The sequence below is a fragment of the Cyanistes caeruleus genome, chromosome 12 (assembly GCF_971803275.1).
Source record: "Cyanistes caeruleus chromosome 12, bCyaCae1.hap1.1, whole genome shotgun sequence".
Taxonomy (NCBI): Eukaryota; Metazoa; Chordata; class Aves; order Passeriformes; family Paridae; genus Cyanistes; species Cyanistes caeruleus.
Genome location: NC_141712.1, coordinates 15120278 through 15145678, shown reverse-complemented (window position 1 = coordinate 15145678; position 25401 = coordinate 15120278). Strand labels below are relative to the sequence as shown.

Sequence of the window (25401 nt, the reverse complement as noted above, 5' to 3'; positions counted from 1 at the left end):
TCTCCTGGGCACAGCCACCACTCCCCACCCACTGCCTAAAGGGCCACTGGAATTGCATATGGGCCACCCCAGCTGTGGTGTGGCTCATTGCTGGTGTGGCCCCAGGCCCCAGCAGCAGTGGTGGGTAAATCTGGTTGGCATGTGGGAAACCATCCCACTTGGGACAGGCAACAAAATCCTCTGGCCAACAACACAAATGCCACTGCTCTGAGGATTGTTCCAGGCTCAGCGGAGAGCAGGAGCCATGAGCTCCTGTGTGCAGTGGGTAGCAAGTTGCTGCTGTTTCTATGATTTCCTGACTTTAAGGGTGTCCCGAAAACATTCCAGCAGCTGGGCACATGGTTTTGGCCCAGGGAAACCTTTGCACACTCTCCTGTGGCAGAAAACCTTCAGTGTGTGAGCAAGGAGCTCAGTAGTCACTGTCCTCATTGAGCCAGGGAAAAATATTGCTTGTTTCATCATAAAACCTGTTCCTGCAAAGTCTGGTAACTTAAACATGTGATTGGTAACCTCTGGGATGTCACCCTGGCTGTCCCAGTCCTCTGCCAGGCTCTCGGTCAGGGAAACGCTAAAAGGATTGCTGGTTCATCGCGTGGGGCTCAGCGGTTGCTGCTGATTCCTCAGCTCTGTGGGGGACACTGTATTTATTTCCCGTTATTCATCTCACTAACCAGCCTGGAGCTGGCTGGGGGGGACACAAAACATCTGGTCTCCCGGCAGCCCTTGGCGGGGGAAGATGCTGATGCCGGGGCCGGTGCCCCATGGGACACGGGGCAGGACACCACCCCAGCTCTCCTCATCCAGCAGCTGCCGCTCTCCGTGTGTAACGCCAGCGCCGGAGGATAATCCTCCGATTCTTTCCTTCCCAGTTCCTGACAATCCTGTGTTTAAGGGTGAATTAGTGCCGGATCCCGGCAGGGTGGCTAAGAGGATAAACGCCGGCCGGGCGCCGGCCACGCACCGCGCAGCGCCCGCCGGCACCTCCGCGGGGGTGGGAGCGGTGGGATCGCAGCGGGGCAGTGGGAGGTGGCCGGGGACACGGAGCGTCACCAGCCTGGTGCTGTGACAGGCTGCCACCACGATGGTGACACTTGCAGACAACAAACTGTGCCGCTCCAATCCAGCCGCAATCAAAGCCTGGGAAGATCCACCCACACCCACCAAACACTCCGGGTTCCTCACCCTGTGTGCAGAAACACGCACCACAGAAAGTCCCATGTCCTGGAAAATGTCACCGGACATGTCACGGACCCTTGGCTATGTCACCACGCGTCCTGAGCACCAGCACTTGTCACCACACCTGGCTCACACCTTTGGCTGTGCTTCACGTGTGTCTTGCAGCTGAAAGGTGTCACCGTGTCACCACACAGCCTGCAGGAACTGATGGCTCTGGGAAGCCAGGGCTGGGATTTGGAGGTGCTGGAAAAGAGTGCACCTGTGGGTCACCACTGCCTGGTGACACCGCACGTGCAAGAGTCCCCAGCAAAGCACTGCCCAAACCCCAGTGTCACCTGTCACCCCAATCCTCCTCCAGGGAGGTGCCGAGGGCAGCAGTGTGACAGCAAGGGTGGGCATGCTGACCCCAGGAAAGCTCTCTGGTGCTCCAAAACTCAGACATTGAGCCGGTGTCTGTCTTTCCATTGGGTCTAAGGGTTTGGGACAGTCCTGCAGCTGTGTCCTGCTGTGGGGAGGGACAACATCCTTGTTCCTTTCCCCAGAACAAACAGCTGGCTCCCTGCGCACTGACAGCATCTTAAAGCAACTGTCCAGGCTGAAAGGAGCGGATGGTGGGGAATGAGACTGGTGGGCCCCGGCACCGGGAGCCTTTGGAGCACCCATCAAGCTGTGAAAACCCCTCATCCTGGTTACAAAACTCCGGTGACCTACTTTACACTCCCTGCTTTTGTTCTTAATTCCCAGATATGGCTGCTCTCCAGATTTTGCCCATCAAGGCAAATTAATTGGAGTAGATCCTAATTTGCTCTCTGCTATTCTTTGGGCAGAAGATTAAATGCTCTGCAGACATTATCTCCCTCTCTCTTCTCTAAGAGACAAACCTGAATTATTAAAAAAAAGAAAAAAAAAAGGGATAAAGGCCAGCTGAGTCCAGCTGAGTTGATGTTTGAAATCACTTTTGGTAATCGTAGAAGGGGCCAGGAAGGCCCTCATATCCCTGGGAAGTTGGAACCAGAGGTGACACTATTCTAGGTGGCTGTGTGAGTGAGACAGCACACGTGGCACAGTGACATGAGGGCCAACCTCCCACCGTGCCACCCAACACCTCTGCCACACGATGGCTGAATTCCCTATTCCTTCCCCCAGGGAAATTCCTCCTGATGGAGCTGCCAGCTGGGGAATGACTCCTCATCTGTGGGGACACACTTGGGTTTCTCTCAACAGGTGTGGAGGCTACCAGTAGAGGGGTAATGGTTCCTGGCCCTTCCATGGTCCCAGTGCCACTGTCCCAGCCTGGCATCCCCAAACCAGGCACCAGTTTCACCACATCCAGCTTTGCTGGCACCCCAGGGGGAGCAGGAGCACTGGAAAACAAGCATAGCCTGGAGGACACTATGTCACAGTGCTGGCCACTGTCCGAGTTTGCATGGGGATTTCTGCAGAGCCAAATGTCCAACTTTCTATGAGGAAACATCAAAAGACAACCTCAATCCCTACAGATCGGAGGTAGTGGGAACAGCTGAGCCAGAGTCACCTCTGCTGTGGGGGCTGTGTTCAGCCCCCCGCCTGGCACCCCATCTGCGCTCAGCTTTGGGGCTGTTTTATTCTCCAGAGAGGCATATGGAAAGTTGGATTTCTTTTTTAAGCAGCTTTAATTGAACATCCTCCTGTTACGACCTCTGCTCAGCCTTGCTGGGACAACCTTGAGCTCTGGCTCAGCATAGCCACTGAGGCTTGGGCTTACTGCCACACAGGGCAGGGATACAGCTTGGAGGAAATCCAGATTTCCCGCTTTACCCCATCCATTTGATGGCAGATGAGGGGCCCTGTTCTCCTGGCAAAGCAGAAAACCCTGGGATCCCCAAATTGCCCCATTTTCAGGGGGCATTTTCACATTCAGGATGTGCAGCAATGTCCCAGGCAGCTTTGTGGTACTGGGTGATGCTGGAGGTGCTTCCAGCCATTCCCATCTTTCCATGGGGAATTACAGCTCGTTGCATCCCAGGGAGACTCTGGAGTCAGCTGGCAGCACCACAGACAGGTGTGGGATGCAGAGGCAGCTCTGAAGTTCCCACTCCAAGCAGGGTTTTTGCTGATGCTGGAGCCAGCTCTGGAGCATCTCTGCATCTCCAGGGAGAGAGGATCCTGCACCTGTGGGCACCCAGCACTGCCCCACTGGTCCCAGCCTGCCTTTAGCAGCTTCCAAAGGAGAAGCCTTGAAGAAGCCACTAACAGGAGATACAAAACTCTAAGGGAACCCATCCCTGCAGACAGGCGAGGGGTCTCAGGAGGGAGCGGCCAGGCTGCAGGACCAGGGGAGTGGTGGCCGTCCCAAACCTGGAAGTGTTCAAGGATGGGGTCAGAGCAACCTGGCCTGGTGGAAGTTGTCCCAGCCCATGGTAGGGGTTTGGAACTGGATGACTTTAAAGGTCCCTTCCAACACAAACCATTCCAGGATTCTGTGATTCTTCACAGACCTTCCTGCCTCAAGGGCTGAATCCTTCCCATGGGGCTGGAGGCAGGCTGTAGGTCTTGGGCATCAGAGCTGGCAGGGGATTTCTGAAGGGGTCAGCATGGAAGAGCAGGGGGAGGCCCCTCTCCAGGGAGACCAGCATCTTGGAAGGGAGGAGGCAAAAAAAGAAATGACAAGGAGACAACAGCCCATTTTTCCCTTTTGTTAGACCCTGCTCAAGCACAGCACTGCTTTGTGAGTGTGTCAGAAACCTGTTACCAGTCCCCTCTTGGAGGAGGGAGAAAAAAACCAATGGTTTTTGGCTGGAGCAGTGCTGGTGGGAGCCCAGGCACACAGAGCCTGGCAGAGCAGCTGCAGAGCCTCTCAGTGCTCAGAGCTTCATGGCCAGTGGCCCCAGCAGCAAGGTACTTATCCTGGTCTGAAAACTTCCTGCTGTAGCTGCAGAAAAGGCTCTAGATGGAATAACAAGTATCAGGAATCAACAGGCAATGACCTCAAAGTCAAACCGGGTGCCTGACCTGGCAGGCAGTGGATCACACGGATGAGCAGACAGTTCCCTACCTCATCTCTGGGTGTTTTGCCAGGCGGATGTTGGCTTTGTGCAGATGTCTGGTGTGAAGTTCTCTTGGCTCCAGTGGGTCTCAGAGCACCACCACAGCATAAATAATACAAGAGCTGCTCTGATTGAGGTTCTCAGAAGTCTGTGGTTCTGGCCCAAGGGTTCAATGCCTGTTGGCTCTTGGACATTTTTCAGCGGTGATGGACCTGGAACTGCCTCATTCAGTGTTCCCATGAGGCTGGTCAGGAAACAAAGCTGTGAGGAAGTGACTAATGGAAGATGCATCCCCTGAGGGAAACACATCCTTGCAGAGAACTTATCCCTGTGTGAGCATCTGTGACCAAGGGGAGGCAGCCCACTGCTCTGCACCCATCAGCCACGGTGGCAGAGAGGAATGCGCTGGTGGAACCAAGATGGCATGACCTTGAGAAACAGCCTAAAATAACAGGATCAACCTAAACAGGGACACGTGCAAGGTTTCACATGTCAGACACAGGTTAAGCCACCTCTCAGGGACAGCGTGGGGGATGTGTGGCTGTGGAAACCTCTCCAGAAAGAAAGCGGGCGGATTAGAGGGCTGAAAACCTACCAGCAGCACCATTACTGTGTGGGACAGCAAGAACTGGGAAGTTTCCCTTGCAGAGAACTGCACAACTCACCAGATCTGTCAATTCCAGCCCAGGCAGCCCCTTCCCAACCTTCACACATTTCCATGTTTTGTCGGGAATTACACGGAGAAGAAGCTGATGACAATATAATGTGCATCAGCAGGTACAACTTTTACTACATTATGACTTACTAAACATTTTAAAACAGCCGAAGATCCCAGGAGCATTAAAATAAACTTGGCTATTTTTAAAAGCATGGTAGGAGTGTGAAAATAGCCCCGCTCCACCTGAACCGCCTAGGGAATGACGTGACAGCCAAGCTGGAAAACAAACCCAACAGCGTCGCGTTTGTATATCCCCAAGGGAAAGGAGTGCCGTCAGCATCCCTGCAAGGTGTCAGTCACCCCTCTCTCCCTCCTTTCGGGTCATCCAGGACTGGGACGTGGAGTGTTTTGTTTAAGGATGAGGAAAGGCTATGAGGAAGAAAGTCTACAGGCAGTTACCAAGCAAACTTTGCGGGTTTTGTGGCACTTCGTAGCTGGGGCAAAGAAAGGAGAAAGGAATGTGCCTCGTTATTCTGCTGTGCACAAGAGCTATCCCACAGGGACTGGGTTTTCCCTGCCAAGGGAGAGGACCAAGGCTTCCGGGCAATTCTCTTGCAAAGGGAATGTTTTTCCAGAGTCCCGCAGCCCAGCGGGGAGCCCTCGGAGCTGCTCCATGGGCTGTGGGCTCCAAGGCGCTGCTGGGGAGCTGTCAGAGCTGGATTTGGCTCCAAAGAAGAGGCACTGTGGCAGCTCTTCCAAGGCAAGAGCATGGGGAGCAGGAACATCGCCCCTGCCAGCGACCACCGGCTCAGCCCATAGGGCTGAAGAGGGACGCAGTGTTGGAAAACGCCAACATCTATCAACATTAGCTTAAGTGTTGCAAAATGCCAAGAATGTCAACATTAGCTTAAGTCAGGCTGTTCTTTGATGTAAGATGCTTGTATACTTTCAAGCCTAATCAGCAAAAAAGGATACCTAATCAGTGGAACAGCCAGCAGCCAGCTCCCTCATTCACGGATATCCTGGAACTAACGCGATTTGGGGATGTAATTAACTAAAATGTTAGTGTTTACCTATATAAGCATTGCTAACTTGGCAAAATACTCCATGTCCCTGTACCCTAGAGCTATCTTCATTGTAACACTAAAAATCACGCCGGCTGGTCAAAAAGACACTGCCCAGGTGAAGACCCTTCCCCTGAGCTGGAGTTTCGTGATTTCTATGGAAATTACTAACCAATTTTAATAGAGGGGCTGTTCTCGGGAAATTACCAACCCTGAACTTCTCTGTGTAAGTAATGGCAGGGAAAGGTGGGGTGTGCTGGATTTGTGGAATAGCACCGAGCACCCAGGCTGGGGCAGCTCTGAAATAAACAATCCGTGTTTCTCTGGAGTGTGGCAGTATCAGTTCGATGCACACCAACGAACGCACCTGATCTTGTGGGTAACAGCAGGGCCAGAGCGGTGAGGGGTCCATGAGGGTGAGGAGTTCCAGGGGACCGTGGGGCTGAGGGGTCTCAGGCGGGGCTCAGGGGCCCCAGAGGCCTGAGGGATCTCAGGCGCGGCTCAGGGGTCCCAGAGGCCTGAGGGGTCCCAGGCGGGGCTCAGGGGCCCCAGGGGATGCTGTGCGGCCCCGCAACCCCTCACGCTCCCGCAGCCGCGGGCGGTCCCGGGCCGCCTCCGGGCCGTGGGCGGGTCCCGGGGGCCGATCCCGCCGGCCCCGGCAGGGGGCGGTAAAGCGCCCCCGCCCTCCCCGCGCCTCGGCCCCGCCCCTCGCCCCCTCCGCCAATCGCCGCGCGCGGTGTCCCCGCCCTTCGGGCGTCCCCGGCGCGCGCTGATGACGTCAGGAGGTGGTGCCGCGCCGCGGCCGGAGCGGGCCGAGGTGAGTCCGGGATCGGCGGCCCCGGGACCGCCCGGCACCGGCTCCACCTCCGCCTTCCCTCCCTTTCCCTCCCTCCCTCTCTCCGGGGGCGGCAGTGGTGCGGCCCGGGAGGCGCGGGCGCGGCCGGCCCCGGCCCCTCAGCCCTGCCGCTGCCCGGGGCGCTGGGCCGCGGGGACGGGCGGGCCGGGGAGGGAGCCCTGCCCGCTCCCGGAGTATCCCCACAGCGGGGCGGGCCCGCTGCTTCCCCGCTCTGGAGCCGAACCTGATGCGGGACGAGCTCCCAGCACTGGCCCTGGTCCCTTTTCCAGTGTAGCGACAAACGGCCTGGGTTGGGATGAGTTCTGAAAACAAACAGTTTTGGGAATCCCGGTTGGTTTGGCTGATTCTGGTCAGCCTTGGCTCCGGTACAGCTGCTGCAGCAGCCCCAGCCCCGGGATTCCCCTCCGAAATCCACCAGAGGCTCGCAGTGGGAATGCCGGGTTATGTCAGGTTTGTGTCAGGCAGTGAGAGGCACATTTGAGATGTGTTAGTGAGACGGCAGGTGAGGAGCTGAATCTCCACGGGGAGAAGCATAAATCCCATGTTCCTTCCCACCACTTCCAGCTGTAGCTCAGATAGTTTGTCACACAGATAGTGTGCCACTTGCCAAGTATGTAATTTCCACTCGAGGAGCTTGTAATGCTTGGAATTTATCTTAATTCCTTTCCCCACATTCTTGGTGATTACTGCACAGGAACATGTCCTGCACTGATGTGGAGTTAAACATTTTGTTGCTGACTCTGGTGTGCAGCTCTGGGGTTCTGCAGCCTTCACTGGAACACTGAAGTGTACAAGGAGGAGACATTGACATACTGGAGTTGCTGCCAGATCTCAGTTAATGCTATTAGTGGATTTATAGATGATACTTTCAAGTGTTTGATCCTTCCGTTTGGTTCTGTTTATGGGTGAGATGTTTTACACAAGTCCTTCTCTACATGTTTAATTACTCTCTAATAATCTTATTTGTGGATGCTCTCATTCCGTTTCTCTGTTAATTCTATATGCTTTAAGGTTCAATAATGCTGGGAAAACTGGGAGGTCCATGGGAGGCATTATTCAGGACTAACTAGACCTCTTAATTTTTTATCATGGTGCTTTAATTTGAATGAAGCTCCACCTCCAGGGCAGTGCTTGGTGGAAGTCAGCTAACCTTTCTGTGAAGTTGTTTTTTATTGTTTATTAGCCTGCACCCTACTACAGCATGTCTGTGCATGGCTGGGTTTGATTTCAGGAAGGTGCTGCCAGGAGGGAACTTCTCGCTTGAGAAGCTACTTTGATGATATTCAATTATAAAACTGAATCTTAACTAAAGCCTGGTTTTCTTTCCAGGTTGGATGAAGAGTCTGAACTTCTTCCAGGTGTCCCTTTAAAACATTTCTTATTTCTCCACTTGCTTCTCCTGATGGAAGACCAGCTGGGGTTCCTTTTCTGTTGTTCATGCTGAGCAGTTGCTTGGAGAGGTGGTGCATGAGTGGAGATACACCTGGTGATGGTAAGACCTAAAATCAAGTTTTCAAGGCTAATAGTTTTCTGTAGCCTCCTGTGGAGGCTCAGGCACGTGTTGATAGGCTCTGAGTCAAAGAGGGCAAATGTGAAGCTGCCCAGTGACTTCCTGAGCCACAGGTGGCTCCCCCATCTCCTGACCAGTCCTGTTGTTTTAATCAGCACATAAAGACTTGCCCAAGTGGAGCTGGTTTGGTTTTGTTGGGATACAGTGTGATGAGCAAGAGCACCTAGTCTGGAACAGCTGGTAGGAATTCCACTTCTTACAGGCAGCTCCAAATGGAAAGCCAGAAGTGCCACTTGGTGTCTAAAGATGTAAAATAAAACTAAATTGACATTGTTGAAAGATGTAAGAGCCCACCTTGATTTGTCAGGGTTTGGAAGATGAGAGACTTGCTGACTGAAAGCTGCTCTGGGTAAGTGAACATCTTCCTTTTAGCAGGGGCTGCAGCAAGTTCAGTGGTAAAATGCACCTTAAAACCAGTGTCCCTCTAGCTCAATATTTCTTGCCTCTTCTGCTATTCCATTGATCCCCAGCAGCTAAGTAGTGAGAAATTTAAGGCAGTGTAAAAATTCAATATAAAGAAAATCTTGGAAAGATGTGTTGAGTGAACAAGTTGCTGAGGTACTCTGTGGACCTTCTGGTGAGCAAACTCAGAACTATAAGGTCTGGATTGGCTGCTGACTGAGGAAGTTGAGCAGATCTAACAAAACGAAAGAAAATGCTTGACTTTTTCCTTTATTTGATTTTTATTAAGTGATTTTGTCTAGACAAAAAGACCTCCAGAAGTCTTATGCAGCCTCAACTGCTCTGTGACTGATTCAGTGCTCAGCAGGGAGCAGAAAACAAACGATCCCTAATAAAGAGAGATGCTGTGTGATTTCCATGGACACATCTGTTCCGACCATGATTAGGTGTTTGTAGGCACTGCCTTAATTCACTTGTTATGAAAGCAGCAGAGCACTGTGCATGTTCTGTAGTAGAGAGAAGTGAAAATCCCGTATTCTCAATTTGTGATAGCATGGACCTATTGTTTTGATTTTTCCCTCCATTTGAGTCTTTACTACCTTGATTCCTCTCTGTTTTTTTCTTTTCATTCTTTTTCTAAGATTCAAATGAGGGAGTTGCCCCGGCTGTGGTTGCTGCTGATGCTCCCCTGGGAACATGCCTTGATAGGGAATTAACACCAGTCAGTGATGGGCTGTGGGACAAGCAAAGTACTTCCCGAGCCCCCCAAAGATGTGCAGCTAGACCTGGTTAAAAAAGTCGAACCATACACAGGCCACAGTGACATCTACAAGCATTTCATCAAAGATGACTGCGGGGCTGTCATCAAAGCTGGCTCTCCCTCCCCTCCGCATCACACCAACCCCTATCCCGGGAACCCCCTGCCCGCGCATCAGCCCGAGCCCCGCAAGAACAAAGTGGCCAAATACCGCGCCAAGTTCGACCCCCGAGTGACGGCCAAGTACGACATTAAAGCGCTGATCGGGAGGGGCAGCTTCAGCCGCGTGGTGCGGGTGGAGCACAAGGCCACCAAGCAGCCCTACGCCATCAAGATGATCGAGACCAAGTACCGGGAGGGGCGGGAGGTGTGCGAGTCGGAGCTGAGCGTCCTGCGGCGCGTCCGCCACACCAACATCATCCAGCTGATCGAGGTGTTCGAGACCCAGGACCGCGTGTACATGGTCATGGAGCTGGCCACCGGCGGGGAGCTCTTCGACCGCATCATCGCCAAAGGCTCCTTCACCGAGAGGGACGCCACGCGGGTGCTGCAGATGGTGCTGGATGGGGTGAGGTACCTGCACACGCTGGGGATCACCCACCGGGACTTGAAGCCGGAGAACCTGCTCTACTACCACCCGGGAACGGATTCCAAGATCATGATCACGGACTTCGGGCTGGCGAGCGCGCGGAAGAAGGGAGACGACTGCCTGATGAAAACCACGTGTGGGACCCCGGAGTACATCGCTCCCGAGATCCTGGTCAGGAAGCCCTACACGAACTCTGTGGACATGTGGGCGCTGGGGGTGATCTCGTACATTCTTCTCAGCGGCACGATGCCCTTTGAGGACGACAACCGCACGCGCCTGTACCGGCAGATCCTGAAGGGAAAGTACAGCTACTCGGGCGAGGTGAGTGTGCTGAGGGGAAGGCAAACAAGAAGCTCTCCCTAGATGTGTCTTTGTGATGACCAAAAGCTGGCTGTCATGTGTCATGTACCCCTGTAACATTACCAGGGATAAAAAAAATTCTGTGATTCTGGCTTTTAAAGTCCTTTTCCATTTTCTGTCTGTTCCCAGTGCAGCATAGTGAGCTCCTTTAAAGAAAGTGTGTGTACAGAAAGAGGAAGCTTGCTGTAGAACACAACTGGGATGTTTGTGGGTTTCTAGCTGGGGGGACCTTGGCTGTGGTAAGCTGCTGTTAGAGGCTTTGCAGTTGAAACTTGTGCCAGGGTGTTTGCAATGTGGCACATGTATCACTAGTCTGATTTCTGACAGAAATCCAAGTAGAGTATGGAAACTAGCTTTGCTGAAAGACAGGGTTATGGCAGGCAAGGGGCACTTGCTTCTTCCATCTGGCAATGGGATTATTTCAGATATTGATCTGCATTGCTTCCTGAGCTTGGTACATGAGAAAATGGAGGATTGAAGGATAGTTTTCATAGAAAAGGATGGAAAGAAGAGTCTTGGGTGATAATTTTTAGGCATTTTGTAAATGATAGTGGGGCTTGAAGGTGATTCTTGATCTTCAGAAGAAACAATTTGAAGTTAAACACTTCTAAATAACATCTTCACACTTCTGATCGAAACCCAGTTGACATTAGGAATGCATGTTGCTATTGTTATGTCCTTGCCATATCATGCCCTTGACTACTGAGTGCAGGTCTATATTCTCTGGATAAAAATACAGGGCTGAAAAGCATGTGTAGGAAGGCAGTGTGAATATCCAAAGGCATGGCCTGGCTTCTGTTTGAAGAATGAGTGGACTAGGGCCCTTCCTCCAAAATAATTAACATTTGAAGGGGGTCTGATCAAAATCAGTGCAGCCATAAGCAATCTGGAGAGAGTAATTGAGTGTTTTGATGGTTCCCTGGGGTAATCTGTTTTGATGTCCACTGGTCCTTGTGCCAGAATGGACTGGTTTTGAGAAATATTGTGAATTACAACTAGGCCACGGAGACTTGTTGGTTGTACGTGCAGAGGTAGCCATGTGCCACAGAGAAAGCATTAAACTCTATTTTGGAAGTGTCAATGCACAAGCCTGAGGCATTTTACTTGTTATGCCATCACAAATTACACACTTTAGGAGTCTGTTATGGATACTGTGTGTGACATGAGTGGTTGTTTTGGAAAGCTGTTGATGCTTTACTGCTTGGAAAGCAAATCTGTGTCAGCCAGCAGCCTGTATCTGTTGCCTGGATGCTTTCTGTTCCTCTAGAGCCAGGCAAAACGGATGCTTTAATTTACCAGTGTAATTAAGCCTATGCCCCTAAATTGCACAATGCTTGACTGTAGGCAGGTATTGGCAGGAGATGGATGCAGTAAAGAGGCTGCTCACTTTGTGAATAAATTCTAGGAGAAAACAAAGTGAGCCAGAGGTTTAAAGGTGTCTGCTGTGTTTCCCACAATCTTGCCAGCACTCTTAAAGCTATCTTCTGGGTTTTTAAATGCTTCTGAGTTTTTGATGTTCACAGACAATGGCTTTTCTTTTTTTTGTGTTACACTGGAAGAAGTGGGAAGATGTCAGACATGAGACTATTGGTAAGTTTGTCAGACTAATGGGAATGGCAGGAGCTCCAAGTCCTGGTTTCTTTGGAGTAGAATACTCGAGTGTGTTGCTGAAAGCATCTGTCTTGGATGGATGCAGGAGCAGAGGTTTCATGGTAATGACTGCTTTTCTTCTCTGTAATCTGAAAGTTGAGGATCTGAAGCAGAAGAGGAAACGTTGAAAGAAGTCTGTGAACTACAGTGCCCGGAGCTGACAGCTTGAGCTCTGTGACTCAGACAAGTTCCAGTGGGGAAGGAGGGAGCTGTTTTCAAGCTGTACCATGGCAGGCAGCAGCAGTGCCCTGAGTCTCAGTGCAGAGTCCTGCTTTTTGAAAAGTCTGACCCCAAAACCTGGGCACAGAGGACAAAGCTCTATTGAAAGAGGAACAAAAGCCAAGATGCATGCTGACCTGAGAAGCAGCTCCATTTTCTTGGAGAAACAAGTGATCTCAAGTCCAGCTAATGTAATTGCTTTCTGACTGGGACCCTCTTACCCTGGCTCCTGTTCCTGGAGTGTGAGGCCTGTTTGAAGAGGCCATTAGCAGATCAATAGGAGAGGTGTCCCACAATAGGTTATTCAGGTACTGCTGACATCACTGCTCTGATTATCTCTTGTATTTCCTTCTACACTTTTTGAACTGCTTCGAGTAATGGCTAGGATGAGGAAGGAAGGACAGCTGGCTTTGTAACTCGGTGTGCTTTTTTTTCCTAAGCATCCTGAGTAAGGGTTAGGTGAGCTATTGACACTGTTCAATGCAGCCTGCTGCAAAATCATTCTTTTTCGCTTGTTTTGTTAAAACTTCCTAAAAAATAATGTTTGGGCATATTTTTAATTTAATTTTTAATTGAAATCTTGGAGATGAAACTGATTTCTGGAATCTCTTTGTAGCTTAAAAAGTTGACTGAGGAATAAAGCTGGAATTACATTCTTAGTTTCCTTTGAATTTGAAAGCGCAGAATTGAAGATTGTACCATCATTATCCTGCTAGGACAGGCTTGCTCTGGTTCTGTTTCAAAGCTTCTCCTTCTGTTGAATACCAGTACTTTTATGTTGCTTTACACACCTGGGAAAACTGATGGAATAAATGGAAGATAATATATGCTATAGTTAAATTGGGAAACTTAGCTAAGGTGTATGATTGTTCTGATCTTGATATCTGACCTGGGCAAATCATTTCTCTCATGGGCTGTTCTCCTATTCATAGAACAGAATCAGCTTTTTGTGGTATGCTCACAGTGGGTGAGGTTGATGTGTGCTGCTGTGGGAACATGTCTTAATCAAATAACCAAAAAAGCTTGTTCTAAATAATGATGCTGGTGGGTGCATTGATAGGAGAGACATGCTTGATACATGAAGGAAGTTGGGCATTGCAAGTCTGTAGGAGCTCTGCAAGGGGCTTAGCAGCCTGTCAGGAGATGATCTGGTTTTGTGTGACTTAGATTTTCCAATGGTTTTTGATAACAATCCTCACCAAAATCTCTTGAAGGACTTTTGCAGCTGTATTTTGATAGTGGCCTTCACACGGTTCAGCAGTTTGCTGATAAGCACAGATGTGAAACATGTGGTCAGGTCCATAGGGGAGGACAAAACCTTCAGTGACAATGACGACTGAAGGATCTGTTCCTTTTGGCCTAAAAGCTAGCAGGAGAAAGTTCCCTAACAAACCTGCACACTCGCTGATGATGCAGATTATTCAGAAGGTGAGAATGAGGGCTATGAACCTTGGAAGTCTACCTGAGTTTGAAGAGCAACTGGACAAATTGATGGAAGACACATTGATGGGAGAGAATGACCAAAGATCAGAGGAGAGGCCTGACTTGCAAATTTTATGTGCACTGCATTTCTACTTTTCTCTCCTTGAACATTCAGAATCTTAATGATCTTCTGCCCTAACTCAGAGTTTAAAGCACCAAGTTAAATGCAGGTCTTGAGTAAACTCTGAAGGTCCTGTATGGATAGATTCAGGCTGGAAGAATGCCCTTAGTTACAGGAAAACCAAGTTACTCTGGATGAGTAGCATGAATGATGTTCCCATAACAACGAACTCAGTCTGTGTGAGTAAAAAGATAAACCACTTTCTCCCCAAGCAGTTTTTCCTGCCTGCAGCTGATAGCAGAACCAGGAAGCATGGAGATTGCAGACAGTGCATTAGCAAACAAACTACCTGTGCTACCTGTCAGAAAGCAAGATAAAAATAAAGCCATTCCAAGGCACCTGATGAGTGCTTACAGGATGCGTGCTTACCCAAGCACGTCTGCAGAGTGTTTCCAAAGTATCCTTGTAATTGTCCTCATTGTGGGGGCTGGTTAAAAGACTGTGGAGGATTTGTAATCTCTCAAATCCCTTGTGTCACATAGTGGAGGAGACAGGTGACAGGCTTGTCAAATTTTAGTATTAATTTCCTGCATTTATTCAACATTTTTAGAGAGAATGTGGTAGAGCTTGAACCCAGACTGCTTCTGACTCAGTTGGGATCTGGTTGCTGAATCGCCCATCCCGCCCCAGAGGGACTGATCAGTCATTGTATTATGAATTTGATGACTGTGGTTGGATTTCCTATCAAATGACAAACTTAATCTAAAAAAGGCACAAGCAACAAAAAGAAACTGTAATTATTCTCAGTAACCTCCTTCCTCTAAAAGTTACAGTTGGAAATGTATAGTGGCAGCTCACCTTTCTATTCTGCTTTTGTATTTTACTGTAGAAACTGGTCTCCTGTAAGAGGAAAAAAATTATATTTGCATATCAGAGAAAATCTCTCCATAATTCTTATCACTTTTGGGAGAATTTAGTCAGTATAAGACAAGGATTCTGAAACTTTGGATGAGGCTTTGTACATAAGTTTTGCAATGAAATAAGTTTTACACTGATGCTGTGGCAGGTCTGGCTGGCTGCCAGTCCTGGAGTGATTCCTGCATGTTTGTACTTCTGGTCACTTAAAATTAATTACATATACCTATGTAATTGAAAAAAAATCAGTCTTTTGTTGTTTTGATTATAAAAGTCCAATTACTTTATCAAAATATACCAGTTTAGAAAAAAAAAATCAATTATTTCATACTGTATTAGCTTTCTTTTCTATTTTATACTTAGTTTGCCCCAGAAATCTGTCCAGGTTTTTTTCTTGCAGTTCATACCTTTAATGTTACATATCATTAAGGTTTGGGTATTTGATTATATGCTAAATAAATTGGTTAAAGAGTAGCAACTGCCCTGAAAGAGGGAAAGCTCTGGTGATCTTCTTGTAGTACATCTCCTGTTTAAGATGGGCATAAGGCAGACTGGCTTCCCTGAATTTGGACTGGAGTATGTCTTCGGGAAAACATTCAAATTCAAATTCAAAGCTAGTTTAAAATATAGCCAGGAGCAGAGAAACACTGCACTCTAAATTCTCCTTGGTCCTATATATTTTTTAATACAGGAGATAAAGTCTCATATGTACAAGAGGCCAGAAAAGCTGGTAGGTACGCCCCTTTATTTAAGATTTACCTTTTCAAAGTGTAGAGCTGTTCTTTGCTCTAAGAGGACCTCCGTGCAAGAATCAGTGCACCTGATTCTTCTGGAAGTTCTCTGTTGGCTCAGTGCCTGGGAGGGTCTGGATGCAGCAGGACCCCTCCCTTGTGGGGTCCCCAGAAGGCCACACTGACACCTGGAGTTGCCCTCCATGGCAGTGCCAAGATGGTCTTTAGACCCATTAGATGCTTTTACAGGGTAGTCATCACCTTGGCCTCTGATGTCTGTGCCAGAACAGAGGAGGGGTTCCAAAGCAGCAGGGTGGCCAATTTTCCATTCTTTTCCCTGGAGTTTGAGTGGCCCAAGCTGTTGAATGTAGTGTAACAGAAAAAACAGGAGCAGCTGAAGGCAAGATTTTAAAACACATTTGCAGTACTTATTGGCATGAACATACAAGTCTCTGGGACCATGTTTTAGCCTTCTTTTGGGAAGAAAGAGCTTTTTACTTAGAGCAGCTGCTATTTTTTCCTGTGAGCCACATTAGATGGTAGAAGTGTTTTACAATAGTCCTGTTCTCAGAGTAATGCAGGCATTTTTTTTTTTTCCTAAAATCTAGAGCTGGCTTTTTTCTCCTGTGTAGGGAAGAATTGTTTTTTTATATAAATTGTTGAGCCCTTTGCCTGGAAAAAAGTAGAAACCCATCAATTTACAGAGGAATGTGCTTTTGCATTTCACATGGCTGTGTGAAAGCGGTGATTTTGAAGTAGAACAACGAGTGTTAGCAAGCTGCAGCCGCAGGGCTCTGCTGAAAAGGGCACTCTGCTCGCCTTTGAAGAGCTGGAGCACTTGAACAGGATGAAAGCTCCTCTCCAAGCCCGGCACAGAACACTGAGGCCAGTCCAATAAATGGACTTCTCTTGGCTTCTGCTCTTTCTTTTCTTTTAATGCACCACCTCAGTGGGTGTGAGGATAGGTGTGTTTGTGTTGTTCCATCTCCAAGAGCTGAAGTGTTTGTCCAGATCTCTCCCTGTGCAGGAAGGGACATCTTTGGAAATGTGATAACCTCAATTAAAACCTGGAAAATCCTCTATCCTTCTGCATGCATCAGTGACCATGCTCCTGCAAAAACTCAGCATGCTGCATTGGTAAGCACTTAATTTACAGGTAAAGGAACACCTTTTCCAGTGAAAGGGCTTTGAAACCAGTGCATGCATTTGGAAATGGCTCTGGCTGCATCTTACAATTCTTCTTGAAGGTTGCTTCCTCCAATGGAATTGGTGTGACAAGGGCCTTTTTCAAAATCACTCCTTTTGCCTTTTTACTATGTACTTCAGCTTGTGTTGCAAAACAAAGTGAAGAGAGCCCGCAGTGCTAGGGCAGGGTAAGCAAGGAGAGGGGTGATCTTTCTCTGCCTACACCTGCCATTTCCATACTGCTGCAGTCTGCAACACTCAGTGTTTATATTTCACAGAGCTGTGCATGTCATAAGGACAGGGTGGAAACTGTCTAAGCCTCAAAGCCTCTAGAAACAAAGAAAGCAGGGAAGGAATCTCCTTGGGGAAGAGGAATGTGGGTTTATTCCCAGTGATTTCATTCACAGCCCTTTTTCCTTGGGGCTGCTGTTCATACCAGTAGTACCTGCAGGTTTAAGGCAGAGTGAGGGACAGCAGCTGAGCATTTTGGTTAAGATTTTTGGAGTGAAAGACTGGGTTTGGGCAAGTGGTGCACAATGTATGGCATGTAATATAAGGATGGAGGAAGGCAAGAACCACATCTGGGAGGAAGGGATTTACATAGTGCTGTGGTTTGACATATATTTTCATTCCTTCATCTGGGGGCCCTATAAAATCCTGTTAATGGTGGAATAGTATTTCTGCAGAATTAGGGATGTAGGGATAAAGGGAAACTGGTAGGGTAGAAAAAGAATATTAAGCTGCCTCTGTACAGAATACATGTTATTAACAGAAAGGATTTGAACTGTCAGCTGCCATTGGTGTCTTTGACTCCTTCACATTTGCCTAAAAATAGCCTGGGCCGTTTCCTCTCTTACCTTTGGCTGACTGAGTCCTTGGTTTTCAGCTGTGCCTCAGATGTGCTGTTTTTTCTGATACCTTAGTGGAGGTGTATTTTGAGGCAAGACATGCTATTGCACACTCACTGACTTAGGACTGAGGTTCAGAGAGTAAGAATATGTGTTAATTCTGCACTGGGAAGAGCTGTGACCTGCAGGAAGCCTGTCCCTAAATGCAGCAGCTGTCCCCTCCTCCCCTTCCTTGGAAATGGTTACCCTGGGGATGGAGTCTGTGGGAAGTCCAGCTGCTCCTGGTGGTGGGCTTGAGCCAGGTGTAGCCCTTGAGCAGAGTGTTTGCACTCTGGTTCTCTCACTGCTGTGGCACACATGGGAGTTTATCACAGGTTGTGGGGTGAGTGGATTGGGACATCTTGCACTGCTTCAGCTGGGTTTCCTGGACCTGCTCTGCTGAGGACCTGAGGCCCCAGATGATTGTGTGGAAATACAACACCAGGACAACACAGGGAGGACTGGCTGGCACCTATAAAACATTTTTGAAGTGAGCTTTCAAGGTGGAGCTGTAAAAGTGTTGCACCCTGGAGAAAATTACAGCATCTTCCTAACTCTGTTCTGAACCCCGGGCTGAGGCTTTGCAGGGCTGGCACCTGGCTGTTGTTCTAGCTGCTGCCCCTGCTGCAGATTAAAAGCCACTTTTGTTTAATCAGAACTGAGCTCTGTGGGGAAGGGCTGTGAACATGTATCTTGCTGCAAATCACTTTGTGGCCTGTAATTGACCCTGCTGTAGAGAAAGGCAATTGAACCTGACATATTTGGAACAATCTGGTGTTGAAAGGTGTTTCAAATTTCGTCTGACCAGAATTTGGGACTTCCCTAGCATTTGCAGTGTGTTCCTGCCTTGGGATGTGATGAAGGAGGAATTAAGCAGTGTGCTTGGCATAGGTAGGAAGTCAAGGTTTTAATATCACATAGTTGAAATCTCTTTTCAACTGCAAAATCTGTTTTGGGGAATTTCTGTTCATGATGAGCCAGAGGGCTGAAAAGGTGCTTCCTAAACCTAGAGGTTTTCTTGGCAGTCTCTTTACCTAATCCCTCAAATCCCTAAATCTGACAAGACTGCAATTGCAGATTTGAGGCTGCAGACAGAGGGACCTGGATTAGTTGTTTGGGTGGTTCAAACTGGCAGTGGGTGCATCTGAGTTCCCTGGTTTAGAGCATGAGCTGCTCCTCCTCTCTCTGGACTCACCTCCCCTGCTTTGCCCCCCTGCTGCCCCGAGTGACTGACAAGGTAGAAAAACCAGTCATGTTTTCCAATACCTTTGTTATTTCAAATAGAAGCTTTTATAGATTTTCCTGAAAACTGAGCTTTTGCTAATGCACCAGATTAGTGTTGATTGGTGACATGAGAGCCGTGCACACAAGTCAAGGAGAGGCAGAACGTTCTGGAGGTGGCTGTTAAGAGATACCTGCTGTTCCTGCAGGGTTCCCTGAAGTGCTGGTGTGGACCCGTGCCTGGCTCTGTGTCTACAGCTCGTGGACTTCCATAATCATGGCACTCCCTACGCATCCAGTGCTCCAGGCACTTCAACTGATTAACCAAAGAGTCTGGTTTTATATCTCACCAAAAGTAGAACTGAGCTTTCTGATAAAAGTATCTGTGCATTTCCTACGTTTGTCTGTGTCTGAAGGGTAATTTCTAAGAAACTTTTTAGTAGTCTGATCATTTTGAGAATGATTATGTGGCTCACATGTGAGAAAGGTTTCTCATTACAGCTGGGATGACTCTGAAGACTTTATATGCTGTTTTATCAGAGCTAATAGGAGTGCCTGGGTTACAGTTTCTTACCTCTCTACACTTAGTCCTTTATATTTTTTTTCATTTGCTTTTAGCTTTACAAGCTTCAGGAGTTCTTGGTGGCATTCTTCAGCTACTGATTGCTGTGTTTTGCTCGAGAGGGTGATATTGCAAAAATAAGGAGAACTTGACACGTGGCAGAGAATGTAAAATAATTTCATGGCAAAGTCCTCTTCCAAAGTTATAGGAGTTCCCATACTTCCAGTGTTTGGCACTGGAACTTGGAAAGGATGGATCTGACATTGGAGAGATCTTCAGCTATTCCATGAAATAGACATTCATGGTCTCTGTTCCATGGTCTCTGAAAACTTCCTTTTTGGAAATGAACTGTGAAGCTGGGAGAGCCTGGGGACCAAATCTTGTATTTCCCCAAACCTGTCATGTTAAAAGTGGCATGTACTTACTGTTGGCTCATCAACAAACTGGAATATGGTAGTGATGGTGGTTTTCTAGAAATAACTGAAGATCCAGTGGTATTTGGGGGTTCATTGACCAGCCCAGGTGAGGGAAGTGCAGGTATGTTCATGATATTTGCAGATGACATTGAATTGGAAGGACTGCAAAGGGCATTGAGTGCCAGATAGCCTTCTCAAATCTGAGCAATTCAGTAGCAGATGTAGTTTGTTGGTTTTTTTTTTTTTAAAGTAAGAGTAAGTTATTGCACAAAAATAGGTGAAGAACAGAAAATTAGGAGGTGTTGGCTTCTGAGAAAAGGATCTGTCTATGAATCACAAACTGTTAAGTGAGAGCAGTATCATACTTGTGGGAAAAGGCGAATGTACTGAGGTGTATGAACAGAAAGGCAGCGTGTGGAGTGATCCTGCTGTGTCTAGTGGCTGCTGCAGATGCCAAGCTGAAGCTCTGACACTTCTGGGCAGCAGACTTCAAAAACACCACACCAAGCGGAGAGACTTGACAGAAGATCAACAAAAACAATTGTGATTCAAAAAAACCACAGTGTCCGGAAGACTAAAACATTTTTGGCTGCTTGGCCTAGGGAGCGTGTTGTCATAGCAGTTTGCAAATATGTAAAGGGCTGTTTCAAAGAGGAAGAGGAATAATCTCTTTTCCAGATTATGTCAAACAAGAGCCTTAAATGGCACTTAGAAAGATTCACACTGAACTTTTTACAGCACTGGTGTCTCCTGCTCCAAAAAAATGTTTACCCAGAGGATTTCTGAAGCTGTCTTGCAGAACAAGTGAGGCAGTCGTCTGTCAGGAGTGATGCATCTGTGGTGGATCCTTAGGGGACCATGGGATGGATTGGATGATCCTTGGGTGTCTGTTGCAGCCCTGCCTTTGCCCTGATTTCCCCAGGAAGCAAAGTTTATAGAACTGTGCTGTCTGTCTTTCAGTCTTCCAGAATTAACTATTTAAATTCTAAGGTCAGTGTCAACCCAGTTTGAGCAATTTGAAGGACTCAAAGTTACAAAGCTCAAAGCTATGAATTTTATGCAGTCAGTGGCTCAGTAGGAGAGAGAGCTAAAAAACATCTTCCTGCAGGAAAGGTAATTGAATATCAGTCCAAATTTACCCAAAGCTGATCAGCACATGTTTACTTTTGAAGTATTTATGGCACACTTGACCCTGTTAAGCGTGTGGGATGGAGCTTGGGCAGGGATATGTGTTGGAAGGAGGGATGTGCTGCTGTGCTGGATGGGTTATGACAGGGCTGGCTGGGGGCAGGGAGGAGAGAAGCACCTGAATGATAGAAACCTTTGTTACAAGATACCTTTGGAGAGCTCTAATCCCAATCAGTTTGAGACAGGATTGTTGCCAGCACTAGGTCATGTTGGCTGTGATTTCCTGAGTCTTGTAGGGCTTCAGGGATGAAGATCCTCCACCTCCCTGATGACCTTTTCCAGGGCTGCACCACCCTTCCCCTGGTATTTCCTGATGCAGACCTTCCAAGGCACAGCTTCTCCCTGGTGCCCCTGTTTGGACCTGTTGTGTGGCTCTGTAATCCTTGTAACTACTTCTGAATAAATGTGGTATGCTATTACATTGCTCTTAGGCTTCTCTTTGTCAGGCTGAATAAATCCAGCTCCTTTCACCCCTTCTTGAAGGCCATGTGTCAAGGACCCCTGGCTGTCTTGGAGGCTCTGACCTGGATCTTCTCCACAGTCTTTTTGAACCTGGGAATGGCCAGGCTCAACAGCAGGTAGTATGATTCCACATAGCAAACCGAAAAGTTTTAATCTTCTTTTGGAAAGAGAAATGCCCCAACAATGTAGGTAAGAACAGGGTAGGATTTTAACAGGGGAAAAAGATCACATTGATATAAGATTTTAGCTGCAAAATTAGGAATATGTTACATTAGGGATTTTTGGTTTGTCCTTTTTCCTTCTTGTGCGTGTGTAGTTTGGTGCAGTGTCAATGACATGTTTTGTTTTTCAGCAGGATCAATGTCTCCATCACTGAATAGCTGGGATGCTGAAAGAAATTTGAGAAGAAAATACAGAGAAATGTGTTGGATTGAGATCTAGAACAGTTATCCTGCTCTGAATTCTAACAAGAACGTCCCAAATAGTGCCAGGAATGACAATTATTAAGCAGTGACCCAGGACTGAATTGTGGTAAACCTAGCAAAGCCTACTTAAAGTGTCTCCTGATGTTTTGTTTACTTTAAAATGGGTTATATCCACCTTGCCTACCCAAAACAGCGCTTTCTGAGAGAAAACCAGGAATGGCATTGGGTCACACTGGCCTAACTTGGGAAGCACTAAACCTGGAAATGCTCAGATGAAAGAGGCATCATTTCACCTCCTCTGAAACTATGACAGGGTTAGATTCTGGTTAAAACTGAAAGAGGAATATAAGGAAGAGGACTGTAAGGAAGAAAGGAGAGTCAAGCCAGACAGTGGGGCAGCTGGGGCTTGGACATTGCTGGTGTTTGCAGCACAGCTCCTTATCTTGATCCTTGTGGGTCCCTTCCAGCTCAGGATATTTTATGATTCTGTGATTCACCTGTGCTCGTGGAGGCTAAAGGAGCTGTCCAGAGCAGCAGAGGAGAGCTGGTGCCAGCCAGGGAGCAGGGCAGGGTTGGACTGGCAGCTAAGACTGTCTTAGGATTTACTCCCCCTTGTTCATTCCCTCATAAGCGCCCAGGGCTTGTGCACTGACAGCTTGGAGCTTGCAGGAGGGGGTTGTGTGTACGTAGGAGGTTATAAGCTTATCTGTTCATCCCCCCCCCACTGCACTAATCAGTGTGATGAAAGAGATTCTTCCTCCCTGGGGAAGATCTTTCCTCCCTGTCAGGAACCACCATTTCTTAATTAAACTCTTACTCTGAATTTGTACGTAGAAACACGTATTGACTTCAGCTCCAGTTCACAGCCAATAAGTCTTAAGGTAATAAATAGTTCAGAGTGAGAGGGCATCATTCAGCTCAAATTTGATTTTTTTGGGAGTAAAAGCACTGAAGATGTCAGGATACCCAGATGTTAGGAGCAGTCTGGGGAAGGTATTTTCCAGTTTAGTTACTGCAGATATTTCTGTGAGCTGGTGCTATAGCAATACCTTTGGAAATTTCCAACTCATTCTGTTTTCATGGCAGACTTCAGCACTGTATACTTGGTGATCTCATCTGTTCACCTGCATCCTTCCAAGTCCAGGTCTCTTAACCCTGAGCTTCCTTAATAGACAATTTTTCAGTCAAGGTAATGGTTAAAGTCCCCTGTGTGCAGCTGTAAGTTGCTGACACATTTTCAAGAGATGTAAAGCGATCCAAGCTGAAATGTGGTATTACCCCATTTTAACAGCTATTCCCTAAGCATTGCACTTAGAAGAACCACCCCTGGCTAGAGAGAAAAGCTTTGTGTTTATTGTTTTTGTAGCTGCTGTAATTTTAGTGCATGATTCCAGCTGAATACTCAGTGCCTGTCCAGGGAAAATGGGCTGGCTATTTCCATTCGAAAAGCTGGGTTATAGAAGTTCACCACACCAGATGGCTGCGCATACTTATAATGCTGTGGATTATTAAAGGGCTGTTTTATTTTCCTCTTTCATCCTTCCTTTATTCCTCCTCCCCACATCAACAAATTAGTGCTGAATGCTTGGGAATCTGCCCTGCACAGACTTTAGCGCACTTCATCTTTTCACTGGAAACTTTTTGTTCCAGCTCTTTTGAACCAGTTGGTTTTGATCACCTCATTGCAGTTATTTGGGGGCTGAATGTTGCCTGGGACGGTGCAAACCTGGTGTTATTGGAGCCCCAGCACAGCCCTAGGCTGGTTTGCTATGTCATGTGTCACATTTGCTGTCCCCAGCCTGCTCCTTTGGAGTTGACACTTCCTGATGTCATGTGGGGATCTCCTAAGTTAGACAAAACTGCTGCATCATGCAGAAACGCAGCATGGATAATGCAATGAAGAGAGTTCTTGGAATCACTGAGGTTGGAAAAGACCTCTTAGAGCATCAAGTCCAGTTAATTTTCTTCTGAAAACTAACAGCGTGTCACTGCTCTGCCACCAGAAACATCAGAATTTTAAGGTGCAGCTATTCTGAAGAATGACAGAAGCCAGAGATATGTGCCCTGCCTTCAGCACCACGCATATATGTTAGATTGAGTCATTTTTGTGAAAAGAAAACAAATGTAAGTCATTAACTTGTTTGCAGTGCAGGCTTTGGTGACCGCTTTACAGCAGCCCCCATGGCAGGCAGAATAAAATTCAGGGACTTGGCTCTGGTATCCAAAATCTGCTCATTTTGATCAGCAGATCACAAGAAAGCTGCTCTGCCTCCGGAGTGTTGGCTCCTACCCCTGCCTAGGTCCGTCCAGTTGAGTGAGGAGGTTGGCAGCAGTCACACAGGTCAGGGGTTTGTTTCCAGCACGTGTTGGGAGCTCTCTGCTGTGCTCGGGGCCTGTGCTCACATCAGCTGCAGGGGAGAGAGGTGGGATGGTTGTTCAAACCAGAGAACAACACATTGTTTGTTCCCCACATGCCAGCGTGCCCGGTGCCTCAATAGCTTTTATGCTGATGTGAATAACAAGCAGGGGTGGTGAAGAGATTTAATCACACAGAGCAGAGCGCTGCACGCAATCGCCCAGCCTAAGTGACACTCAGAGGAGGATCTCTTTCTTCTCCTCCTCCTCCAGCCTCGGAGCCTGAGTCTGAATAAAACATAACACACTTGAGAGCTCTTTAAGGCATTGTAAAGGAGGCTGCTTTCCCCTGAGTTTGTTAACTAGCAAGGCTGGAATTTGCGGATGGCTGAAGCGCCTTGTGTTTTATGCAGCTTAGAAGGCCAGGAGATGCTTTTGTGGGGAATGCTAGTGCATCCTCAGAAGCAGCAGCTGGCATTCCTCAGGGACCAGGCAAAGTGTCTCCACCATGGGAGTCTCTCCCATTGTCATTGAAGCTGTGGGATAGGTTTCATAGTTGGTTGAAGTGCTGCTAATTCTGGACTCTGTTCCAGTCGCTCTCTTGGGTTGATGTAACTACTTCTGCAGCCATGTGGTGAGTCATGCCAAGGAATGGCTGGGCTGAAAACCCCAGCTGAAAAATTTACAAAAACCCCCCGATTTGGCTCACTTTGTTTGCATAAACCAAACTATCTGTGCTGGCATGATGGGGAGTGCAGCATCGAAGGGGAATGACAACAGAAATGTGTTCCTGTCCTGTGACGTGGAGCGTAGCTGCTAATGGTGATAAGGGCACGATGTGAAGGCAGTTCCCTCTTGCCAAATGGATGCATTAAACCCAGTCTGTTTGCTGGGGCAGGCTTAGTCCAAATAAATCTATTTTATATTGTGAAACTTCAAAGTAGACATCTGAAGGTTTTCTGTAGGAGAACCTTGCAGGAACCTGGGTGCTGCTGTAGGGCTCCTCAGTCTCTTTGGTGCTTTGAAGCTTCTGTAGTGCTCAGTCAGACTCATCCTAGGAATCAGTGGGACTGGGATACAGTATTTTTGGCCTAAGAGCAATCTTTTGCAGCTGTGATAACATGCTTTGTGCTTCATGTTTTTGTAAAGACTGACTGGCAAGGGAGATCCAGGCCTTCTCCTCA

General features: G+C 47.9%; 1 protein-coding gene and 1 long non-coding RNA gene across 5 annotated transcripts in view; one reads left to right on the top strand and one right to left on the bottom strand.

Moving 5' to 3' along the window:
• Window positions 1-2809: 2809 nt before the first annotated feature.
• LOC111934504 (uncharacterized) lies at window positions 2810-6525 on the bottom strand. The gene is made up of 3 exons (XR_002867241.2): window positions 6292-6525; window positions 4211-4446; window positions 2810-4101 (listed from the first exon to the last, which is right to left on the bottom strand). It is a non-coding gene; the product is annotated as an uncharacterized LOC111934504 (long non-coding RNA).
• Window positions 6526-6668: 143 nt separating this feature from the next.
• PSKH1 (protein serine kinase H1) overlaps window positions 6669-25401 on the top strand; it is a 30411-nt gene continuing 11678 nt past the window's right edge. For 2 of the 4 annotated variants that reach the window (XM_086848212.1, XM_086848213.1), the window contains exons 1-3: window positions 6672-6741; window positions 8110-8272; window positions 9394-10419. In XM_086848212.1, the coding sequence (XP_086704338.1) occupies window positions 9481-10419 (939 nt within the window). In that variant the 5' untranslated portion in view covers window positions 6672-6741; window positions 8110-8272; window positions 9394-9480. Of the gene's footprint in view, window positions 6742-6904; window positions 7231-8109; window positions 8273-9393; window positions 10420-25401 lie in introns of those variants that run through there. The other 2 variants (XM_086848211.1, XM_023947655.2) reach the window with 2 other exon arrangements.